This window comes from Corvus hawaiiensis, chromosome 24 (assembly GCF_020740725.1).
Source record: "Corvus hawaiiensis isolate bCorHaw1 chromosome 24, bCorHaw1.pri.cur, whole genome shotgun sequence".
NCBI classification, from domain to species: domain Eukaryota; kingdom Metazoa; phylum Chordata; class Aves; order Passeriformes; family Corvidae; genus Corvus; species Corvus hawaiiensis.
In genome coordinates, this window is record NC_063236.1 from 11,060,485 (window position 1) to 11,083,797 (window position 23,313).

At 55.8% G+C, this 23,313-nt stretch overlaps 2 protein-coding genes and 1 long non-coding RNA gene across 5 annotated transcripts; 1 reads left to right on the forward strand and 2 right to left on the reverse strand.

The window, feature by feature from the left end:
* Positions 1-26: 26 nt before the first annotated feature.
* RHOC (ras homolog family member C) lies at positions 27-9,278 on the reverse strand. Of its 3 annotated transcripts, XM_048328198.1 has the most exons (6): positions 9,177-9,263; positions 7,791-7,863; positions 1,760-1,917; positions 1,390-1,510; positions 962-1,092; positions 27-823 (listed from the first exon to the last, which is right to left on the reverse strand). In XM_048328198.1, the coding sequence occupies exons 2-6, from the start codon at positions 7,795-7,797 to the stop codon at positions 650-652; spliced, it is 591 nt and encodes a 196-aa protein (XP_048184155.1). In that variant the 5' UTR covers positions 7,798-7,863; positions 9,177-9,263; the 3' UTR covers positions 27-649. The 3 variants fall into 3 exon arrangements, with proteins under 3 accessions (XP_048184155.1, XP_048184156.1, XP_048184153.1); XM_048328199.1 differs by lacking the exon at positions 7,791-7,863 and having other exon boundaries at positions 9,177-9,278; XM_048328196.1 differs by lacking the exons at positions 7,791-7,863; positions 9,177-9,263 and adding an exon at positions 7,597-7,771.
* Positions 9,279-10,643: 1,365 nt separating this feature from the next.
* Positions 10,644-19,707, reverse strand: PPM1J (protein phosphatase, Mg2+/Mn2+ dependent 1J). The gene is made up of 10 exons (XM_048328106.1): positions 19,436-19,707; positions 18,098-18,224; positions 17,324-17,647; positions 16,712-16,824; positions 15,010-15,094; positions 13,359-13,477; positions 13,118-13,181; positions 12,832-12,939; positions 12,540-12,691; positions 10,644-12,244 (listed from the first exon to the last, which is right to left on the reverse strand). The coding sequence occupies exons 1-10, from the start codon at positions 19,690-19,692 to the stop codon at positions 12,097-12,099; spliced, it is 1,497 nt and encodes a 498-aa protein (XP_048184063.1). The 5' UTR covers positions 19,693-19,707; the 3' UTR covers positions 10,644-12,096.
* A 73-nt stretch (positions 19,708-19,780) lies between these two features.
* Positions 19,781-22,925, forward strand: LOC125337885. Its single transcript, XR_007208150.1, has 2 exons — positions 19,781-22,106; positions 22,306-22,925. It is a non-coding gene; the product is annotated as an uncharacterized LOC125337885 (long non-coding RNA).
* The last annotated feature ends 388 nt before the right edge of the window (positions 22,926-23,313 follow it).

Sequence of the window (23,313 nt, forward strand, 5' to 3'; positions counted from 1 at the left end):
AGAGCCAGAAGAACACACAGGCAAAGTTACAATTACTAAAATACTGGTTTGCATTTATTCTCCCAATCACGCAGTTCGGTTGCTGCTGCCAAGTCGGTGACCGAGGCAGACTCGGCGGCAGCGATACCGGCAGAGCTGGGCACACGTCCCGGGAGGAGAGCTCCTGGCAGCAGCTGAGCCCAGCTCTGCTCACAGACAGGCTAAAGCTGCCCAGGCAAGTCTGTAACACTGGTGTGTGCTGCCTGCACGGCCAAGGAGAGCAGGCAGAGCACACCGAGGGCCTGGCACACCCCACACGTGAGCTGTGACCGGCACCTCCTGCTTCTGTGGCACCGGCCCAGAGCTTGGGAAGGAGAGTGAACACCGCAGCAATTCCCATGGGAAAGGCAAAACCAGGGAGCTCGGTACAGAACGGGGTGACGTGGGGAGCAACACAAACACCCGGCCCATGCAGAGCAGCAGGCACTGAAGGCACTGGCCCCTCATGGCCCCGGAATGTCGCAGGGACACCCCGCGAGCACGGGCGGCAGCTCTGGTGCAAAGGGTTCAGGGCAGGTAGTGGCACCATGAGGTCCTGCCTGGGCTGTCTGCCAGCACTCCCTCCCCGGCAGGGCAGCCAGGGGCCGGTGCAGGTGCCAGCTGGGGCCGCTCACAGCAGCGGGCAGCCTCTGCGCTTCTTGTTCTTCCGGACCTGCAGGCCAGCGCGGGTGGCCATCTCGAACACCTCCCGCACCCCCTCCTTCGTCTTGGCCGAGCACTCAAGGTAGCCAAAGGCATTGATCCTGTTGGCCATGTCCCTCCCCTCCTCTGGCTTCACCGGCTCCTACAGAGCAGTAAAAACAGGGTTTGGAAACATTGCCAGAACACAACAGCAACTGCCCTTGGGGCATCCAGCCTGTCCAGCAGGATCTGGTATGGGCAGAGGCGGGTTGCTGGCTGGGGGACCCAGGGCTGTCCCCACCTGCTTCATCTTGGCCAGCTCCCGCCGTGTGTGCTCATCGTTCCGCAGGTCCTTCTTGTTCCCCACCAGGATGATGGGCACATTGGGGCAGAAGTGCTTCACCTCTGGTGTCCACTTCTCAGGGATGTTCTCTTCAACAAGCACACATGGAATCCTATGAGCTGAGGGGCTGCTGCCCCACAGCCTCCTCACAGAAACCAGCCCCAAGCTTTTCCCGCTGGAGCAGGGAGAACTCTCCCCACAGCATCCTCCTCTCCCATCACCTCCACCCAGTCAGCAAGTTCCCAGCATTTCCCTGAAGTGCACACAAAATCAGGGGATGAAGGGAAAGAAAGCTCTGGCATCCTCGAGGGGCAGCATGGGGGCTTCCCAGACCCCAGGGGGTTCAGTAGCAGCACCCAGGTCCCCCCTCAATCCCCGGTCCCTACCAAGGCTATCCGGGCTGTCGATGGAAAAGCACATGAGGATTACGTCTGTGTCCGGGTATGAGAGGGGTCGCAGCCTGTCATAGTCCTCCTGTCCTGCTGTGTCCCACAGGGCCAGCTCCACCTGAGAGAGGACAGGGACATGCCTCAGTGGCTCTGCAGGCCAGGAGTGACAGATTGATCTTCCTCAGGTATAGCTGTGCTCTTCCTCAAACTAGGGCAGGTTCAGGGTGACCCAGAAATGCTGGAGCCATGGGGCTCCTCTGTGCAGGTGCATCTGAGCACACAGACCAATCCCAGCAACAGCACTGGGCGGTGGCACTGCCAGCACGGGACCACGGAGCAAGGGCATGGAAATGGCAATGGCCCTTACCTGCTTCCCATCCACCTCAATGTCAGCAATGTAGTTCTCGAACACAGTGGGCACGTAGACCTCGGGGAACTGGTCTTTGCTGAACACAATCAGCAGACACGTCTTTCCGCAGGCACCATCTCCCACAATCACCAGCTTCTTCCTGATGGTCGCCATCGCTGTGGGGACAGGAGCAGTTGAGCAGGACAGAGCAGCATGGGCAGTTCATGCTCCTGGCCCCCCAAATTCCTGTGCACGACAGCCAGGGAGATACCAGACACAAGCAGCTGGGCACATCCCACTGTGAGTAGCCAGTGACAGGACACATGCTCCCCCAACCTTCTGCCAGACACCCCTCCAGCTCCCGCACACATCAGCTCATGGGCATCACAAGAACTGGCCCGACTAGAACCATTTATACCCAGCACTGCTGCTGTGGCTGGGAGAACCGTCCCAGACGTGGTCAGTGCTGGTGGCTGCACGCAGGGACCTTATGCGAGGTGATAAACCACTCTGCCTTCCCCAGACATCCAACCCTCCCTTGGCTTTGCTGAGTCACCACCCAGGTAACCAGGATTTTAGACAACCTCAGAGTTCCACACACATGCTGGGTTTATTTTAAATTATAAATTCTTCAGGGCAGAAACTGTGCTCCAAGTTTCACCCCGGCACGCTCATCAGCCCCCAAATAATCTGATCAGCAGCTGGAACACACTAAGCCAAGCTCTTGGAGGTCTGGACAAACAGGACCTGTGTGCCTGGCACCTGGCACCGGGCTGGCCCCATCCCAGCCCATCTGACAAAGGAGCCTTTGCCATGGAACCAAGAGAGCTGACACTGGCCCTGGTGGTGGGAGAAGCTGCCAGTCATCACTCAGCAAACAGAGCTGAAACCCCATGACAAAGCAGGCGACTTTCTGCCCCAAGGAAAAAGGATGCAGTTCTGCAATGAAAACTATGCCTTTGCATCCCTCCGTTTCAAAAGAGGTTTACAGCCGAGCCTGGGAACCAGCCAGAACAATGCCACAAAACGCCTGGCACAGCATCTGAATGAGACATGAGAAAATCAGCCCTAGTGGGATCACATCCCATCCCAACCTTGTGACCAAAATCTTTTTTCCATCTCCAGATTCCCAGTCCAGAGCCTGACCCACTCCTTACATGCCTTCAGCACATCACTAGCTCCCTGTCCCTGCAGAGATCCTGGCAGGGATGATGGCAGGCTGACATGTCAGGGTTTAATCCCTGAAAATTCACACTGCTCTGGGGGAAATTACAGGTGACCAGGAAACCTCTCCTGAAGGCAGGGATGTTCCATGCTTCCCCCCTCAGGCCTGTCCCTCTCCAAACCCTCTGCCCAGGCAGGAGGATGGGAAGGAGCCATTCATGCTAGGAGCCTGGGGAAGGTTCACAGGAAATAACCCTGTGGGAAGGACACACACACATCAATGCTGACGCATTGAGTGCAAGCTGTGGGAGTGGATCATGCTGAGATCACTCCAGGATCACTGGGATCACCCTGGGAAGGCCAGAATATCACAAGCCTGGCCTTTAACCAGGGCACTGATACCGAGCCTTAACAAAGGCATCTGTCCCTGCCCTGGCGATCCCACCCTCACCCTGTGCCAACAGAAAAGGGAGGAGAAGGGTAAAACAGGAGTCCGGCTGCATCATAATTAGCTGCAAGTGAAGGATTAAGAAATGAGCCTGAATGGCTGACTGGCATTCCAAAGGCGGGCTGCAGAGCTACTTGTCTCATCGACATGCCTGGCAGGTCACCCCACACAAACCCTGGGGAACCACCCCAGCTTCACAATTCAAACTGCCCAATGGTTTGGGCAAAAGAGAGAGAGTTTTCACCCATCCCCAGACCAGACCCTGCTGTAGCCATGGATCTTTGTAGATTCCTAGCATTTTGGCTCACAAGCTGAGGCAGGAATGGTTCATGGCTACCGAGTGCTCTGGAGCTGTCAATAAAAATAGAAAGCTGGCACTTGTAAGGTGAGAAGAGTGAGAATCAACGGCTGCATCCGGGAGGATCTGACATTCCTCAGCTGGGAGCCTTGGTGTCAGGCACACATCCCAGTGGAGCAGCATGTCTACAGGAAGGTGAGCACATTTGTGCAACACTGAAGTTGGAGAAAAAAAGAAAAAAGGTGCTCCAAAGGGTCCCTTTTAGGGACCGGGGAAACTTTTTAGCTCCTGTCCCTATTCCTCATGCCCTGCTGCTCCTCCCAGCTGGGCCAGGCACACCCAAAGTTCCACACAGGGGCAGCTGGCCAGGAGCTCATCCAAGGAGACACAGAGTTTGTGTCATGGAGGCAGATACAAGGGCTGGAAGAATCTGCTGGCTCCTGCCCACTTGAGGAAAGAAAGCTCTCGAGGACAGCACATCCCTGACACAGAAATGCATCACCCTTGGAATCACAGGATCACTAAAGCTGGAAAAGATCTCCAAGATGCACAAGTCCAACCGTTGTTGCAAACCATCCTTCTTGTCTGACCAAAGGCTCGTCCTCTCTCCAGCAGCATGTCCACAGCACAGAAAAAGGAGAACTCAGGGAGAAAAAAGCCGGTTTACTTGGACACAGAGCTTCTTTGCCCACAGCAAAACATGATATACCACTTTGTGGCTCCGTATCTCCAAGAGGAAAGGCAGTTTGGGCCGTGCCAAATCTAACTCACACCACCACGCAGACGACAACATCTGCAGCGTAAGGAGCAGCAGATGCCCAAGGACACAAACACCCGCTCCCAGAGAGACACCAGGATCTCCCTGTGCCCAGTCTGCAGACACTGGATTGAAACCAAAACCAACCAGAGTGGCACTGCTCCTGCCCAAATGCTGCCCTGCCCATACACTGCCCCACAAGGGGCATGGCAGACGCCCCAAACTGAGCACAGTCACCGCACCCAGAGCTCCTTCCCACGGCCTCCAACATCCTCCCTGACCCGGGACGGCTCTGGGCCCCAGCAGCTCCCAAGCCCGGCGTGATGCCGAGTGGTGACTCAGAGGGCAGAGGCACTGTCCCCACCCAAAATCTCAGCACAATTCATTCCATTACTCAGGAGAGCCATCCAGAAATAGCCCATTACTAATCCAGAGCTGGTGTGCAAAGGCGAGCAGGGCAAGGAGGCTGGAAGAGCTGTGAGCCTCAGGGGTCGGCTGGGTGCCCCCATCCATGCCCTGGACCCAGCGGCTGGCACAGCATCAATAGCAGATGCCAGCAGCTCTCCGTTCCAGCAGTGGTGAGCTTCTTTGCCAGGGGATGCTCTGTTGCTCAGCAGGATAAGGCCAGTCTGTGGGATGAGGAGTCTGATGCAAAGGTCTTTGCACTGTTGCCAGATTATGAGCAGATAGAAAGAGTGGAAAACATGAAGACCATTTCATGAAGACAAACAGGGCAATCCGAAGTACAAATGCAGAAGAATGACTTGAAAGCAGTCCTGAGGAGAAGGACTTGGGGGTGCCGGTGGATGAGAAGCTCAACACGACACAGCAGTGTCCACTGGCAGACCAGAAATGCCCCCATGTGCTGGGCTGATCCCACAGCATGAGCAGCACAGGAGGGGGGAATTCTGCCCCTCTTCCCTGCTCAGATGAGACCCCACCGGCAGAGCTGCCTCCAGCCCTGGGGCCCAACACAGGGAGAACAGAGCCACTGGAGCGAGGCCATGGAGCTGGAGCCCCTCTGCTCTAGAGCCAGCCTGGGAGAGCTGGGGGTGTTCAGCCTGGAGAAGAGAAGGCTCTGTGGAGACCTTAGAGCCCCTTCCAGAAGAAATTGTTCCCTGAGAGGATGGTGAGGCCCTGGCACAAGCTGCCTAGAGAAGCTGCGACTGCCCCATCTCTGGAAGTGCTCAAGGCCAGGCTGGACACGGCCTGGAGCAGCCTGGGACAGTGGAAGAGGCTCCTGCCCAGAGCAGGGGGTGGAACAAGATCAGCTTTAAGGTCCCTTCCAACCCAAACCATTTTGGGATTCTATGATAATCTGAGGACAGCTTTACTACAACTGCCATCAGGCCAAATGATTAAAAGCACACAGTCATCAACAACAGACATGGAAACTGAGATCTTAAACTCTGCCAAGTGCCAACCACCCCAAATTACAGCCAAGGCTGTCCAGCCCACACTGGCAATCCAAACTGGCAGCTCTCGGGTGTGAGCAGCACTCACGTGATCCCACTGGAGATGCCTCCTGCTCATCCATGGAGATAAAAAAAGGGAGCAGCAACCGTGTGCCAGCATTTCCCACTGCCAAACCCCACAGGGCTCCCATGCCCATCCCTGCACCTGCTGCTGCGGGCACACTGGGCCCACACAGAGATGACTGTGGGTTTAGTCTGTGCCACCACTGCCAGCACCAGCCGAGTCCTGAGCAGGCATCTCCTTCAGCTCCCCAAAAAGCTGCAACATGACCCCAAATTGCTCTGTTCTACTTTCCAAGCAACTATTCTAAAGCCATCACCATAAAATCAGCCAGGCTCCAGGGCAGCCCTTACTGGTCTCTCCCAGCTTTGTGCCTCAAAATGTTCCTGCTGAGCAGGATATGGGGAACTCCTCTGGCAGCAGGATGTGTCCATCATCCAGTGTCTGCTATGGAGACTCAGGAATTGCAGAGAAAGATGTCAACGCTTTGAAGGACTCCAACCAGGGACAGAAATGTTTCAATGAACCTCCTTGGCCAGACTCAAGTTCCTAGAGGTAACAGACGGGTTTTGTTCTAAAGCAGAAATTCCCAAGTGCTGCTGACGGCCCCACCCCAGTCAGACCGGTCACACCAGGGATCACAGCCCTGGCCAGAGGCACAGCTCTGAAGTCTGGCCAGGGCTGGGGGGGAAAGAGTTGCGCTGGGAGCAGCCCCTTGGCAGGGACACCCCCCACAGGGATACCCCCAGTGCTGTGGGGCAGTTCCACTACAGAAATGGTTTGTGCAGTTTGGACTCACTAGTACAATGATAATGTAAGTAGACTTCCAAATTAAAACCCCACAGGAATGCCCACTGTGGGGAATTTCATTTGCTGAGACACCTAAACCATGGCCAAGGTAATACAGGACAAGTGTCTTGGCCACTGTTGCAAGTACCAGAGGGACTCTTACTACAGAATCATAGAATCATTAAGGTTGAAAGGTAGAAAAAAATTCCAAAAAGGGCTGGAAGTAAACAGCGATGCTAAGGGGAAATGCAATGGGCAGGGCAGAGCTTGAGCTCCTGGGCAGATTGCAGCTCGAGACCATCCAAGTGGCACTGGCTTTGGCAAAGCAGCACCTGCAATTTCATGCTCATCCAGCCCCTGGGCTGGCTGAGCTGTGCAGTTTGTGCAGCACAGACCAGTCCCCAGCCCTTGCCCAGGCCAACAGGCATCGCTGCCACCCAGGGCTGACCCACACCAGCACCACCAGCACCCGCTGCTCCAAGCCTCCTGGCTCGCCTGCCATCCCGCCTGCCTCTGCTGCCGAAACTACCCGGTGCCAAGGAAAATGTCTGTATTTACCACTGACAGAGCTGCCTGAAACCTTCCTCAGACCTCCAGACCTGCCATATCCAAACAACAAGTGATCATCAAAACAGGAGCTGAAGCAGTGCTCAAGTTTAGACCCTACCCATTTTTTTTTTGAGATATTCCTTGGGCACAACTAGGCAGGCTGGGCTTAACATACACTCCAGCAGCAAAGGGCAATTGTCCAGACCCAGACCCGGATCAGAGTGTCCAGGCTGGCTCATTTTCATTGCTAAATCCCACAAAAAACATCCACAAGCAAAACAGAGAAAGGAACTTGGAACAGAAGAATTTGAAAGCCTAAACAAAGCTCAAACCACAAGCGTTTGAGCTTTGTGGGAAAAGCTGCCTGCCCTTACCTCCTTTTCCAAAGGACATCATGCCATGTTCTTATTTTACCGCCTGCAGTAGTGACAGCCTTCCCAGCCTCATGGTAGAGCAAGTGTCTTGCTGAAAGCTCCAAATAACATGCCACAGTCTCAGCAGATGCCTGTACTTGTGCAACGCCTGACTGCCCCAGCGCCAATCAGTATTTGCTAATACAATTCCTTACTTTTCATGTCAATACGCCTCTCCAGTGCAAACGGCAAGTTGGGAGGTGAGCCTGGTTAAACGCTCCTGATAACCTGTTGGAAGACAGTGACTTGGCTTATTTTCCACTTATATGTTTCCCTGGAGAAGCTGTAGCTGTCAGGAACATGGATTCAAGTGAAAGTCCACAAAATCTCATGCAGTCTCTACCTGAGCTGAGGAGGAGGAGCTGGACTTAAAACGAAACTGTTTGGACACAAAAAGCACTTGGCAAAATAGAAACAAAATCCAACTGGTCTCCATGACACACAGCCAGACAAACCGCTACCTCCAGTCTCCAGTTTCCCGACTGGAACACTTTCCCAGGGATGATAGCTTGGGGGGCTCAGCCAGGGCCCTGCTCCCAGCCCACCCCATGCAGATGCAACCCACGGATCACACCCCCGTTCTCAGGGGGGTGTTGAGAGGCTGGGGCTGGGTTTAGGGGGGTTGGTGGCCACTGGGAGACTTGGCTGCCAGACTGCTAGTGCTGGAAAAGGCCACGCAGTCATGCTTTTGGAATGCTCCCCTGCTCCTAAGACATTACACAATTATTTCCCCTCCACGCAAGCCCCCCTAACATAAATGTTTAAGAATGAGCTCAGCAGTAAGCAAAGGAAACTTTTTTCCTTTTTCTGAAGAAAACACAGAGTGGCCACTCCATGAGCATGGCTGTGCATGAGGACACTGCTGGGGTGCAGGCTGTGGGGAGGGATGTGGGATGGGGCAGCAGCCCCCAGGCTTTCATCCCAGGTCAGGCACTGCCTGGGAGACAACCGCAAGTTGGGATCCATAGCCCAAGGCCACCCTCAAGGGATGACAACCTGCAGTAACTGAGGTGCAGCTGACCCATCCCTCACCACACTCAGGGACCCCCACCCCATCCCAGGCGCGCCCACCCCACCCTGTTCCGCTGCGCCCCACTCAGCTCAGCTGGGCCACCCACCCTATGCCCCATTCCCCCAGCAGTGCCCGGACCCCAGCCCTGCACTGACCCCAGACCCCAGTAATCCCAGACCCCACCTTTGAGCCTACACCTTACCAGAACTGCTAACCCCACATCCCACTAGTAAGCCCAGATCTCAATCCCTCCAAACCCTACCAGTAAAACCTGATCCCAGTTCTTCCAAGCACCACCAGTAACCACAAAGCTGTTTCCCCAGACTCCACGAGTAACTTAGACCCCATCACAACCAGTAATCCAGACCTCAGTTCCCCCAGATCCCAGCTCTGACCCCACTCCTTACCAATACCCCCCACCCCACCAGTATCCCCACTCCCCAGCTGCTGCCCCCCTCCGGCACAGACCCCAGTCCCCCGCAGCCCCAACAGTGCCCCCCGCCCCGCTCGGCTCCCCCAGACCCCGCACCTCTCTCCGCCGCTGCCCCGTCCCACTCCCGATCCCGTCTCCAGCTCCGTCCCCGGCCCCGCCGCGGCTCCGGCACCGCCCCGTCCGGAGCCGCCTGCCGAGGGCGGAGCGGGAACGGGGGGCCGTGCCGAGCCGAGCGGGGCCGTGCCGAGCCGTGATGGGCCGTGCCGAGCCGTGATGGGCCGTGCCGAGCGGGGCCGAGCCGTGCCGAGCGGGGCCGTGCCGAGCCGTGATGGGCTGTGCCGTGCCGAGCGGGGCCGTGCCGAGCCGTGCCCATTCCAGCGCTGCCCCCGCCCGGCTCCGGGAGCGCCGGGACCCGCCGGTGTTTCCCCGCGGAGCCCTTGGGCGCCCCGAGGGTGTTCTGCCCGTTCAGGTTCCCGAGGCCAAGTGGGGAGGGGCTGAGCTGCTGCCCTCAAACGCCCCTGTGCCAGGTAGGACCAGCATCAGAGAGCGCTTCCCACTGTGACACGCACGGAGGTGGCTGAGGGACATGCCTTGTCCCCAGGGTCTCAGTCCCCTCCACAGGGGCCCTGGCAGAGGGGTCTGTGACGTGTTGTGCCCTGTATTAAGGTGACCCCAGTGCCACTGGTGGGGGCTCCGGCTCCCCGTGCCCACCATGGACGGGAGGGAGGGAGGACCAGGTGGCTGCTCCCCCCTTGACATCCAGCTGCAGGGCAGAGTTCCTGTCCCTCGGCCGGGGAGAAGCAGCCCCAGGAGCCTGGCCCAGACCCAGGCTCATAAACCGCTGCTATTTTAAGGGCTTGCAGACAATTTTTCTTAATTTACCAAGCCCCAGGCCAGGAGTTGGTTCCAAAGGAAATGTTTCCTTAGTAAAAAAGGGAACCGCAGAGGAAGCTTTAAATACAGCCTCTGCCTCCTTGCCTTATCCAGCAGCCGGGCAGTGACCTGGAAAAGCAGAGCCGGTTCTCAGCCACCAGCACGAAAAGGAATGTGCCAGGGGAACAGGGCTGTGCAAACAAGTGTGGAAAGAGTACCAGGGGTACCAGATGGCCATCAGAGGGACGTGGGACAGCAGGGATGCTTCCAGCAGGCAGCCGACCCTCGAGGCAGAGGTAGCTGCTGCTTGAGTGCCTGAACTCCCAGAGAGGGATAGTCACACTCCTGGGAGCCACAGCCTGCCCCACTCCCTCCCCCACAGACAGGAAAACCATTAGCCTTTTCTCCCTTCCATTCCGTGTGTAATGTTCCTGTTCCCACCAGACTGGCCATTGCTGCTGCCTCCTGGCCAGACCCAGCGATCCAAGACCCCCAGGCAGCACCATGCTGAGACTGGCAGCACAGCAGGAGTTCCCACTGCCCATGGGCACTGGATGGATACTCCACGGGCTCTGACCATTGCCAAGGGCAGAGGGACAGCAGCTCACATGGCTCTGTGCAGGCCTGTTTGCCTGCCTACATAAATTAATCAGAGCTAACTGGCTTTTCGGAAAGACTTTGAAGTAGGACTGCGAGTGGCAAAATCTTTATTTAAACGCACAGTGCTACACAAGGACAGGCTCCCGGCCCCAGCACCACTCCCTGCTCCCTTCAGCATAGATGCCAGCAGGTTTAAATCTCACTGCACAACTTTCACTTTCCGTTATGTGCACACCCAGTTTATTTACATCTCACTGGTTACAGGAGACAAACAACATTCACCAGAGGTGACACTTGACAAGAGCTGGCTGCACCCACTGACAGGACACAAACTACTGATGCCATGGAGCCTTTCCCAAACAGCTCTCCCCATCCCCACAATGCCAGGATGGGACAATGCCTCACAGTTTAGGAGGATGCAACACTCTGCAGAGGTCTGGGAAATGAATGCTCCAGGTCAGAGATGTGTGTGATGCAAAAATCCTGTGCAGAGATCAACCACTCCAGCTCCCCTCTGCATCAATTTTGAGATTGTTAAGGAAAACGCAGGAGCTTCCTTAAGTCTTCCCCTGCCCTGGTCACGCCAAGCTGTTTTTTACAGCCCAGGGCTAAGCAGATCCAGTGCAGTTAAGCTGCTAAGCTCGCCTGAATAGGCCTGTTCGGTGTGAGGCTGCTAACTCAGAACCACTCCATGTCCAAAACATAGACATAACATTCATAGACTCCCCACACCAAGAAAGGATTTAGACATTTTCCAGCTCAGCTCTCCAGTTAATAAATAATTGGCTCCAGAAGCACTGCAGTGATCCAAGGCATGAGAGGATGGGGGTAGAACCTGTGGCACAGCCAGTGCCGGTGCAATGGCTTATCCCTCCTCAGGGCTCTGGGTGCACGGCAGAGCTTGGTCACTGCTCCAGTCTCCCACACTGGAGACTGAGACAAGGTATGGGACAGAATGAAGGTGTGAGGGGCTGAAAATTGTGAGCACAAGGCTGGGATGGCCATTGTGGGGCCACGACTGGACTTGTGCCAGGCTGAGCATTGCCCAGCTGCCCATGGGGCTTTATTCCCAGTCACTTCCCATCTGAGCCCCAGCTCCAACAGCAGCTTCAGTGTCACTGGCTAAAGCATCACAGGGCAGGAGATAGGTGGTGACTGCAGCAGGTATGAGTGCCCCAGTAGCCCCATGGCTGTCGCACAGGGCTGGAGTCAGCACAGCCATGGCAAGGGGCAAAGGACGTGCTGAGGAGCCAAGGAGCCTTCAGGCTTTTCACAGCATTGAGAAAGTAGCAGCACAAAAACATCCCTCAACCCCAGTCTTCATTCTCTATCCAAGGCCTCTCAGTCTCCACCTGGGACTGGGATGCAAGCAGGTAGAGGGGGATGCTCTGGACAGGAGCACAGACTGAGGCTCCGGGTTTCTTACTCTTCTTGCAGTTCAGAAAACAAGTGCTTACAAGAGAGGTGGCCCTGAGGCAGCGTCAGTGTCCTGCTCATCTCCATCCAGGCAAGGTGAGCCCCACTGCCCCAGGCTCGTTCCGCATCATGTGTAGTTGCCAGGGCCACCCAGAGGGATGACAAAAACGGAGATGTCGTCACCAGAGCCCAGCTTGTCATTGGCCAGCCGCCAGCCCCGCTCCTTCAGCACCCCCCGTGACCGCACCACCAGCTCCTGGGCCACCATGGTGTACCTGCGGGCACAGCAGAGCACAGCAAAGCACAGAGGATGTTCCCTGTTCCCTGGCTCAGCAGTGACCCCAGACCCCCTGATGCAGCATCCTGGCAAGGAGGGAGAAGCTAGAGCAGCTAGAGGTGCAGGAAAGGGTCCCTTGGAAAGATCCAGGCTCAGATACACACATCCAGGGGAGCAGTGCACACTGTGGAGCCCAGAGGGATGCATGGCCACAACACTGCCCCAAGGAGCCAGGCCAAGGGGAGGTGGTGGAGTGCAGGACATGCCCCGTCCCCTGCCCACTTGCAGCTCACCTGCATGGGTCATTGGGCTCATAGCTCGTCAGCACCTCCATCACCACGCCAGCCACCTCCTTGTCATTGGTGACATCCCAGAGCCCGTCGGTGCCCAACACCAGCACATCGTCAGGACAGTGCTCGTACTGCGTGAGGTCATAAACCCTGACCTGGCAGGCAACAGGGCAAGATGCAAGGGTGAGAGGCAGAGAGGCAGAGGAGGCTCCTGCTGCACTGGGCATATCATGGACCTGGTCCTGCCGAGTGGCTCTGGCCATTGCAGGAACCCATGGGTGCAAAGCAGGCTTACCTCTGGGAAGCAGGACAGGAAAGGCTTGATGTGGATGTTGGAGCTGAACACCTTGAGGTCATGGTCTCCCAGGCCTCTTGTGACCCCAATTGTGGCCATCATCCGAGCCTGAAGAATGGTAGAATCAAAAGAGAACTTTAAGTGTCTTTATCTCCAGCTCCATTCCCAGCTGAGAATTGGTGGCCTTGGAGTGATGACAGCACTACCAAAAATGGGCTGAAATCCCCCAAAACAGCGAGAGCAGGCAGGAAACAACCCCTGCCAAGCTTCTGCCACAGCACTTCACCTTTTTGCCTTCCCCAAAGATAAGTGGAAACTTCAGGTCATCCTCTTCTATCTTTTTGTAAGCCCTGGTTAAAAGAAGCCAGAGACAAGGTGTCAGCAGGTGAAGGTGTCCAGCACCTCCGCTGACCACTTGGGACGTGGGTATCCAGTGTACCAGAGCCCCCTGCCCCGTGGGATGGGAAGCCGAAGATGAGCAGCCAGCACAGCAGGACCCCAGTGCCACTGGCGGGGTGAGGGATTACCAGCCATTCATGTTCTGGTCCCTGTAGAGCATCTTCTTCCCCAGCTCCTTAGGCTGGATCCTGCGGGGGAACTCCAGGTGGGTGAACTCCTTCCCCAGCAGCTCGGGCCTTAGCAATGCCTGCAGGAAGAAGTGTCAGCTCAACCACAGGGCTGGGACAGCGGGATCTGTGGATCCAGCCCTGCCCAGATCGGGATCCACCACCCACCAGGACCTCGGCTACAACATTCCCTGGTGGGATAACATCAGCTGCTCTGAAGCAACTTGAATAGGTGCTGGTAAAGCAGCTTCAAACCACCCACCTGTGCTAAGCCAGAGGGGAAACTGGAGCTGAGGACAGCCATGACAGCACTCAGCAAGAAGGTGAAACTTTTGCATAGAGAGTTTTGGGAAATAAAGATCTCCAAAAGGGGTCAAACAATCAAACCCCAGCAAATTCCAGGAGAAGCTGGAATTTACCCAGAACGAGTCATAGCTGCAAACCTCCCAGGATCCCAGGCTCAGTGCAGGGCACTCACCCAAGGAAAAGAGTGGTGGGTCTTTTCTGATACAGTGGCCCAGCTGTGACCATGACAAGGGACAAGCAGCAGCACAGAGCCCTACCCAGGGCAGCCCCAAGCCCTCATGGAGCACAGTGGGGAGGGGACCAGGAACAGGGAGTGTTGGAAAATGCCAAAGGAGAAAGAAAAAGCAGAAAGAGAAGAGGAGATCCCTTGGGAAGATGGGCTGGTAGGGAGTTGGTGCAGAGGCATGGAGACGCCCAGCCCACTCGGGGGAACCCCTGACCACAGCCTTGGCATCATGTGGCAGAGCAGCGTGTGCTTGTCCCCAGCCTGCGCCCTGCCCCTCACAGCCAGCTGAAGAGGATCCTGATTGCAGCATTTTCCTCCTCTCGGTCATTCAAAAATAGATTCAAGAAAAAATGCCTCAGTGTTTTTCCAAGTACTTTGCAAGCCAGGAAATTTCATCCAGCAAGACCTCCAACACAAACTCCTCCTCCCCTGTGCTGCCCTCAGAGAGGTCTTTATAACCTTGAAGAGTCTCCCTGGGTGGCACCAGGGGGTTCATCCAGGAAAGGGACAGGGAGCTTTCAGGGAGAGAGACAGAAACCCACTGGCACACATCGGCTCCAGCTCTCCAGGGAGCAGCCAGGGAAGAAACTAGGACTCAGTGGGAGCACTGCAGCTCCTCTGACAGTGAAAGGGAGCACAGTGGATGGAGCAGAGCCATGCTCCTCCAGGTTACAGCAGCCCAGGCACGGGATGTTCCCTGTTCCCTGGACAGCAGCAGGACAAGATGGACCAAACTGGCTCCATGCAAACAAACCAGTGCAGCCCCATGCCAACAGCCTGGGCTCTCCATGCCCCGGCTGTGCCAGGCTCGCAGTCACAGACCCTCACACTGAGCCCACAGCAAACCAGGGCTCTGCCAGCCACAGGATGCCCCCATGCCAGCTCCCTGCATCCCAGTGCCTCTTTCCATCCCAGGGAGCAGTCTGGGATGGAGAAGTGCCAACAGCAGGTCCCAGCCATGGGGCTGCCCTTGTCTCCAGAACCCCACCACGGCAGCAGCCCAGCAGGCAGCACAGGGGACTGGGAAGAGGCCAGGAGGTGTTTCAGCAGGAATGGGGTTAGAAGAAAGGTCTTTCTTACTAAAAACTGTAGCCTCTGCCTCTCTGTCTCTGGAGTAAACTCCCTGGACATTGGAATGATTTCCCCATTACGGATGATAATGGCCCTGCAATGAAACATGGAAGGATGAGATTAGAGAGAAGGAGAGGAGACTTGTCAGAGGAGCTGAGCCTGGCTCTCCAGGGCTGATTCCCAGGAGTGGTGCAACCCCTTCCCCTCTGCTGCCCGCCCTTTTCCCAGCCTGAGATGGGGGCTGCTTCCTGGCTTCCCTGCCGACCCTGGGCAGGGCATGGCATCCCTCCCTCCTGTGCAGGAGAGGGGCAGGAAGGAAGGGAAAATGGGAGAGAAGCATGGGGCAGAGGGGGATGAAGCAGACCAAATCAAAGGACAGGATATGGTTAGAAAGGGAGCAGCACAAAGGTGGTGCATCCTCCTTTAGAGGGGAGCTGCACACAGCAGGGGCAGAAATCACCTGCAGCAGGACATGGGTGCATGTGCCCACCCCACACCAGCACTGTCACTTGCTGCTGGGGCTGCTCTTACAGTTTAATGTCTCAAAAAAGCATAAAGGTCTGATTATGAGATGTTTCTGGATGTCATGGTAGACCCAAGGATCTCCAATGCTGGTGGCTGTGAGTCTCCTCCAATGATGTAAGGCCAAGCTGAATTCAGCTCTGGCAGTGTCTGATGCCTGAGGAGGCAACACAGACTGTGCCTAGAGGCACAGTGACAACCTCAGAACCCTGTGTATGCTGACATCCTGCATGGCTGGTGCCTGGCTGCTGCTGCCATGGAGGGGGACCTGCATCCAAAAGCAGAGGCATGAGGGATCTCCTTCTTCTCTGTCCCAGAGCTGGAAGCACATCCAGCCTCAGAAAATTGACCAGAGCCTGTATTTGCTGGTCTGACATTGCTGAGGACAAGGTAACCTGCAGTAAATACCCAGAGCAACTGTAGCTGCCCTTTTCTTGGAAATGTTCAAGGCCAGGTCGGACAGGGCTTGGAACAACCTGGTCTAGTTGAAGGTGTCCCTGCAAATGTCAGGGGGTGGAACGAGATGAGCTTTAAGGTCCTTTCCTACTCAAACCATTCTTTGATCCAATGATAAATACAGGGCAGCTCAAACCAGCTTCACTTGCAGTGTCACCTTCAGTGTAAGGTGGACCTGCCCTTCTGCCATTGCTTGGGAGTGTGGGCACACACAGGTGCAGTTACAGTAGCCCACCCCTGGAAATACATAAGGCAATTAAAATTCTTGGCCTCCAAGCTCCCACTGCACATAGATTTGTGTCCTTGTCTTGAAACAGGTCCCTGGTATGAAGTGTACCCTAAAATGACTTCTTGCACATTTTTGAAAGCTTTGCTGAGCACAATTTTCACTCCCCAACCTGCAGCCCAGGCCAGTGCCAGCAGCAGGGGCCAGGGTGTGATCCAGAACCATCTGGGTAGCAGAGAGGATGTTGTTAGGAAGGAAGGGAGCACATCCCAGATTTTGGGAGGCAATTGTACAGCCCTATCTCTGCACAGGGAAAACAGAGAGATCACAGTAGGGTACATTGTCCCCGGGGCACGGAGCCAGCAGGGGATGACTCTGCCCAGTTCTGTCTAGAACTAGGGATGGAGCTGCGTGTTCCTCACCAGCCATGCCTCCAGCACCACCCCACTCTACTGGGGTGTCCCCAGCCACTGAGCAAAAGGTGAGGGCTGCCCTGTGGGGCTGTACCTGCTGTCACCAGCGTTGGCCACGTAGAACTTGCCCATGAGGTAGATGGCAGCCAGGGCACAGCAGCCCCCGGCCAGGTGCTGAGATGCCCGCTCCCGCTCGATCTGGTCATCCTGGGGAGACAGAGAGAGGCTGCAGGCAGGGTAGGTGGACAGCCCCAAAGAGCACCTGGCTGCTCCAGCAGCACCTCAGCTTCATGTGGGAAGCAATGACCAGCCAGGGTACCTTTCCCCACACAGCCACAGAGTGGCTGTAGGGCTCAGGGGGCCAGGGGTCTTGTGGGGCAGCCAGGAATGTGGCTTCACTGGGGCAGTGGGACAGGCAGGAAAGAGCAAGACAGGAGGGGAGTAGGTGGGCATCCTGGAACGTAGTGTAATGAAGCCCTCTGCACCCACACAGGCCTGGAGCCCAAAGCCTCTGCCTTCTGAAAGCTCAAAATGCGGGGCATCACAGAGCCCTCTCTGAGATCATCGCGCTTGGAGCCCTCCCTGCAGTCCCCTCCTTGCTGCAGAGCTGCCTTTTGCCAGTGGGGACAAGCTGATGCAGACACAGACAGCGAAGAGGTGCTCCCAGGGGATGCCCTAGATGATCCCACAGGCAGAGGATCCTCACCATGTGCTTAAAGGCATTTTCAATGGCGCCGATCACCAGGCTCTCATGGGATACTGCTTTCTCCAGGTGAATCTGAGGCACAGCATCGTTCAGGACCTCCCCATGGTCCTCTGCATAGGACATGTGGTTTGGATCTGCAGAATCGGTCTCTGTGTTGTGCGGGAGGCAGATGGGAGGTGGGGAGGGGTCCTGCAGGATCTCCACGAGGTCCCGGAGCTGCTCACAGATGTGCAGGTGGAGCCTCTCGGATGCCATGACAGCAGCACCACTGCCCGCATGGCCATCAAACAAGGCCCAGTAGTGGAAATAGAAACCCTTCCTGCCCTGTGGGGAGAAGAGGGAAGGTTAAATGAGCCTGCAAGGAAGCAGATGGGATGGGGAATTTAGAGCAGCTGGGGCCACCAGCTGAGGACAGTGACACAAGTCTCACAGGTCCCAGTGCAGGCAGGAGTGATGTGGGCAGCTGACCAAGGGTGTCTGGACACAGCTGATCCCTGGCTGGAGCCCAGCCCTGTGTCAGACATCTCGTGCCTCCGGCAGCCTCCAAAGGGGAGGCACCACCGTGCCAGCACAGCAGCCACCTCTGCAGCCCACCAGGGCACATGGACCAGTGGGTTATCCCATGGGGATGGAGGATGGTAGGAGCAGGCAGAGAGAAGGGCCACGAACGAAGGGAATCCCCAGTGTGCGCACATCACCACGTGTCCCATCTCATGCCCTGCTGCTGGGCATCTTCCCCGTCATGTCCCCGCTCGTGAACACCGTGGCTCTCACCCCATCCAGCTCCCCGCTGCCTTCCCTGGACGACAGCCAGCCCCTTGGGCTGGGCCTCTGCTCCACAAACACCACCTCACAGCATGCCTGGTCCTCATTGTGCTGGCTCTTCCCTGCATTTATCACCCTGCCAGGAAGAAAAAAGGTGTAAAGGCCCTTTCTTTCACATCATGGTCCAGCAAATGCCACCCTGCAGCACCTCCTCCCCCCACCCCCAACCCTCCACTCATGTCCCCAGGGATGCCCTGCACAGGTGCTCCTGTCCTGTCCCAGGTGTCCCAGACCAGTTGTGGGGGTTGATCTGGGACCAGGAGGAGCATTGGGTCCCACCCACAGCTGGGTCCAGGGGGGAGCAGTTGTCCACACACCTACCAAGGGAGGTGACCAGAAATAAACTGGATTTGCTGAAGGTCCCCACCACTGCCCAAGCAGAGTAACTGCCCAAAAACCTGCACCAGCCTCAAATATACACCCCCGGGACACACAGACAGAATCACAGCCTCACCCACGTCCCATCACCTCTTGGGGGGAGCAGGGGGCTCAGGGAAGGAGGGGAGAAGGTGATGATGATGAAACCAGCAGAACTTTTGCAAAAAGATTCGCACTGACTTTTCCCAGCCTATGCTGACACAGCAGATTTCAGGTCTAAATTGCAGAACCTGCTCACAGGAAGAAGCTGTAAACACAACAGGGTGGTTTTTCTTTGAGCACAGAAATTCCAAGTGGTTTGCAGAAAGAACTCCTGGGACACTGAAAAGGGAATTTTTTTCACTCTGGGTACCCCCCTATCTCCAGGGGCAAACCAACATCTCATAAAGCTCTCTAGAATATCGGGAAGATCAGCTCGAGGAAGGGATGCTGGAGTAGGCTGACAGCACTGAGCAGCAAAAGCCTTCAAAGTCTGACCTTCCCGCCCCCTTTCAGTTAGAGGTGAAACGCGCAGCTAGTGAAAGAAGACAATCAAGTCCTTGAAGGGGAAGTCTCAAGCAGTCCCACTCCCAGGAAAGCCCCGAGTCCTGCCAGAGCCGCCGCAGCTCCTTCGCCCTCGGTACCCCATCGGTGACAGCGGGTGTTGTGCAGAAAGAGCAGAAAACAAAACGGACAGGAGAGCCTAAACCCCTCGGGGATCGGTGAGAGCACAGCCCCTCGCTGATGCTCTCCCATCACGGGCATCCACAGCGCCCGCTCCTCGCTGCTGCTGCTGCTGGAAAAGGGACAGACGCAGCTCACCGCCCGCCGCGACCCACTTTCGTCCCCAAAGTCCCCGCTTCAGTGCCGAGCGACGCCATCCAGCCCTCCCCAACCTGCAGCCGCCGCCCCGCTCCCGGCCGCGCTCACTCTGCGTATCCCGTGCTCCAGGGCAGGCGGCGGCGGCCGTCGCGGGGGCTCTGCACCGCCCGCCCCGTGTGGTCATCGGCGCGGCGCAGCTCGTCGGGAGTCAGCTGGAGGAAGGCCGGCCGGCAGAATGCGGCTGGCGGCGATCCCCGCCCGGCCCCGGCTCCGGCGCCGCCGCCCCGGGGTTCGGCCGGGGGCTGCGCGCCCGCGCCCAGCCCCGCCGCCAGCTGCGCCACGGCAGCGCGCACCCGCAGCAGCATCCCGAGCCCGGCCGAGCGGAGCCAAACCGAGCGGAGCGGGCCGAACCGAGCCGAGCCCGCCGCCCCGCCCCGCCTCCCGCCCCGCCGCGGTGCGGGGGGGGGGGAACCAGGCGCGGCAGCTCAGCGCAGCGCGGACGCGCATCGCCCGCCGATATCCCGCAGCCGGCGGAGAACGAGCCCTGCCGGGTAATGACTCCCCCCCGACGTTATCCCGCAGCCGGGTGGAGGTAGAGGTTGAGCCCTCCCGGGGAGGGCCCCGGCACCCCGCCACGAGCTCCGGGGACACGAGCCATCCCGGCGCAGAAAATGCTCTGGGAAAGTCTTTTCCCGTGCGGAGGTGGAGCTGCGGGGGGACGGGCTCGCCCTGTCCACGCGTTTTGCCGACAGATGAGTTTCCTAACTGAACGTCCCAAGGCTCCAGCAGAGCCACCTACTCCGGGACAAGCTCCCCGTCCAGCGCCAGGCGCTTTGTCGCACCCCCCGCCCCGCGCTCCTCGGCCCACGCGCGGCCATGCCCGGCTATTAATAACCAGCAGCCTGCGGAGGAGCAGGGACGTACCGTGAGAGGGCTGAGGGCTGAACCTCTCCCTCCCTTTCACCCAGGATGCTGCGCTCCAGCGTGAGCAGGATGTGGATTTAGCTGATCCAGAACAACACATCCTCCCTGGCTGGGAGGGGAGTAGTCGCCAGCGTAAACACCGTCGCTGCACAGCCTGACCTCAGCACCTCCCTGCCTCTGGGCTCCTGTGACAGACAAAATAAAACCTGATGAAAAAACACAGTACTTGCCTACTGTAAAGGAAAATGGAGGCTATTTCTTAAAATTTGTGTGCCCCAGTGCCTTAGTTTCACAGAGGAACCGCTTATTCCTGTCAACACGGGGCTTTTGCATTGTAAGTTTCAAGCAGAAGCAGCACTGGGAAGCCCTCCAGGCTTTAGCCATCTTCAGCCAGAGATCCTCAAACTGTACCAGATTATTAGGATCACAGTACAGAAGTCACTCAGTGGTGCCTGTATTCCCACCTTCTAATCCCAAGATTTAAAGTCTTCGGTACACTTTTAAATTCTTTCAGTACCCTTGAGGACCTGATCTAGTGGGTGGCATCCCTGCCCATGATGGGGAGTTTGAACTAGGTTATCTTTAAGGACCCTTCCTGGGGGGTTGGAAATAGGTGATCTTTAAGGTCCCTTCCAAACCAACCCTTCCAGCCTGAGGCCAGCACCTCTCTAGTTCCTCTCCAGCATTCACGGGTCCTCTCCTCAGCTCCTGATGCCTTCATCCTCACAGCATCCCTGTCCAGCTGCTGGTCAAGAGCATGGGGTGCTCTTAGATATTCTGAGTGCAATATCATCATGTTATTAAGGCTGAAAATCACTGGATTTTCCAGAGAATGTGTCTCCCCGTTGTGGGACTGCCAATCTGTCCCATACTGCTGAGTCACCAGGATGCTTTCCTTGGAAAGAAGGAATTGGCAGTTTCCAGACTGACTTCTGTGACGCTGCTCGATATTTGTTATTTCCGTTATGTTGAGCACGGCACAGAAAGAATGGTCTGACAAATAAACAGTCTGCAGGAATGTTCCCTGAAACAATGTGATGCTAAAGACTGTTTTCCAAGAAAGAGGGCTCAATTTCCCCCTATTCATCCTGCCAGCCAGATCCATGTGAAGTTTTCTCCTTATCTGCGAGGCTGATGTTCCCCTTCACAAGGTTGCCTGGCACAAGGCCTGGGGATGCAGATGTTGTAGACTGAGTCAGAATGCAGGGGAGGCCACTTTGGATGCCAGCAACTCTGCCCTTTGCTCTTCCCATCCCTCTGGGAGTTATGCCTGGGATGCTCATGCTTTCCCTGTCTCCCCATCTCACCCAAAGTGTCCCTCCCTGAGCATATTTTAGTTAATTTCTCATGCAACTGCTCAGGATTGAAAAAGCCTTTCTAAGTTTCATCCTTCATCTAGGTTGCTGAGCTCCAGAGGAGGTAGGATGGAGCCAGGGATATTTCTTTGTGAAAGAATGACATGTTGGTGGCATTTAAGCCAGAACAGAAGTAAATTAAACATCCAGATCATAAAAGCACCAGAGGATGTTTTAAAACAGGCTCTTTGCAGCAGTGCATTAGTTGACTGTACAGCCTTACTGTGTAATGAGTAATATATTAATTTATAATTAGCATAATACAGTGAAGCTTGGAAAATAGCTCTGTGCACTCTGGATAATTCATCAACAGAAGAAGCAGTTCTTAATGGTTTCCAAGGTTTGCATGTTCCCTGTAATTGGGAAGTTCAGAATTTATTGTTATTTCTTTGAAGGGATAATTTGATTGCGACCACACATCTTTATTCCCTGTCTGTTCCTGCTGGAGTGCAGAGAAGCCTTTAGAGCGTTTCTGCTCTGGGTGTGTGACCTCTCTGCAGGTGAGTACATCAGTGTTTTGCAGAGCAGATGACCTGGATTCGGTGCAGACTCGCAGAGGGTTTTACCCTTTCCTCTCCCTGATGCAAAGGAGGGGGCATGCAGGTGGGGGGGGGGCACGCACATTAACTTCTTTGGGTCACTTGGCTTTTCCCCCTCTGCTGCTTCAAAATCTTCCACACCATTTTCATATTTCCCAAGGGATCTTCATTCTCAATTCTGCTCTCAAAGTCTTCAGGAGCCTCCTGGTCTCATTTGATATTGCCTGACAGTAGAAATACAGAAGAAGAAGAATAAATGTATGACAATAACACTCACTGGAATTTATGGAGGCTTTGGGGAACTTACTTTTCAATTTGGAAGCTCAGACCCACATTCCAGAGGATGCAGGGAGCAGGACTTCTCCCTGCTTTTGTAGCAGTGCCCAGGCTTCCCAGAGATCCTCTCCCTGGACTGCCATTTTGACAGGTTGAGGATCTGCACTGAAACTCCCTGTTGTCAGCAAAATCTTCTGAAAAGGGAACAAAATCCTCAGGGGTGGGTACTCAGTGCTGAGACAGCCTGGAGGCACTGGGGCCTGCTCAGAGGAAGGGGATAAATAAACTTGAATCTTAATTCAGTGGTCCACTGAAAACAGGGTGTGATAAATCTTCCCCAGGAATAAAATATCAGGAGTTCTGCTTTTCCCAGCTTTAATAAAATAATTCGTACCCTTCTGCCTATTAGCAGCTGCAGATAAGTTGATTGCACTGAGCATTTGAAGTCTTCTGACATGCCCATCTGCCTTTGCGTAACCATTTGCCCCTAACCCTTGTCTTGTACCCCAAGCCCCAACCAATGAGTTTTCTTCCTGAAAAAAAAAAAACAACTGGTTGCTCACCTGGGAAGTACAGAAGGTTTCCAGGCATGTGACAGATTTCTTACATGGCAGCAGGATTTATCATCAGGAAACGTTGCTAAGATTTTCTTGGGCAGTTCCTTTCCTTTCCAAACTTGGCTTGTTATGGATACTGGAAACTTGGGTCCCCCCATCCAGTAAAGTACTGGGCTCCTTGAGGAGTCACAGCCAGCGAAGAGAGCAAGGCTGAAGGCTGCTGCTGGACACTCAGTAAGAAGTCAGGATGATGATGATGAGGAGGAGGAATTACTGTGTTCACTTCCAGCAGAATTTAAATTAAACCAGTTTTACTGAAGTCTTAATTCTTCCCT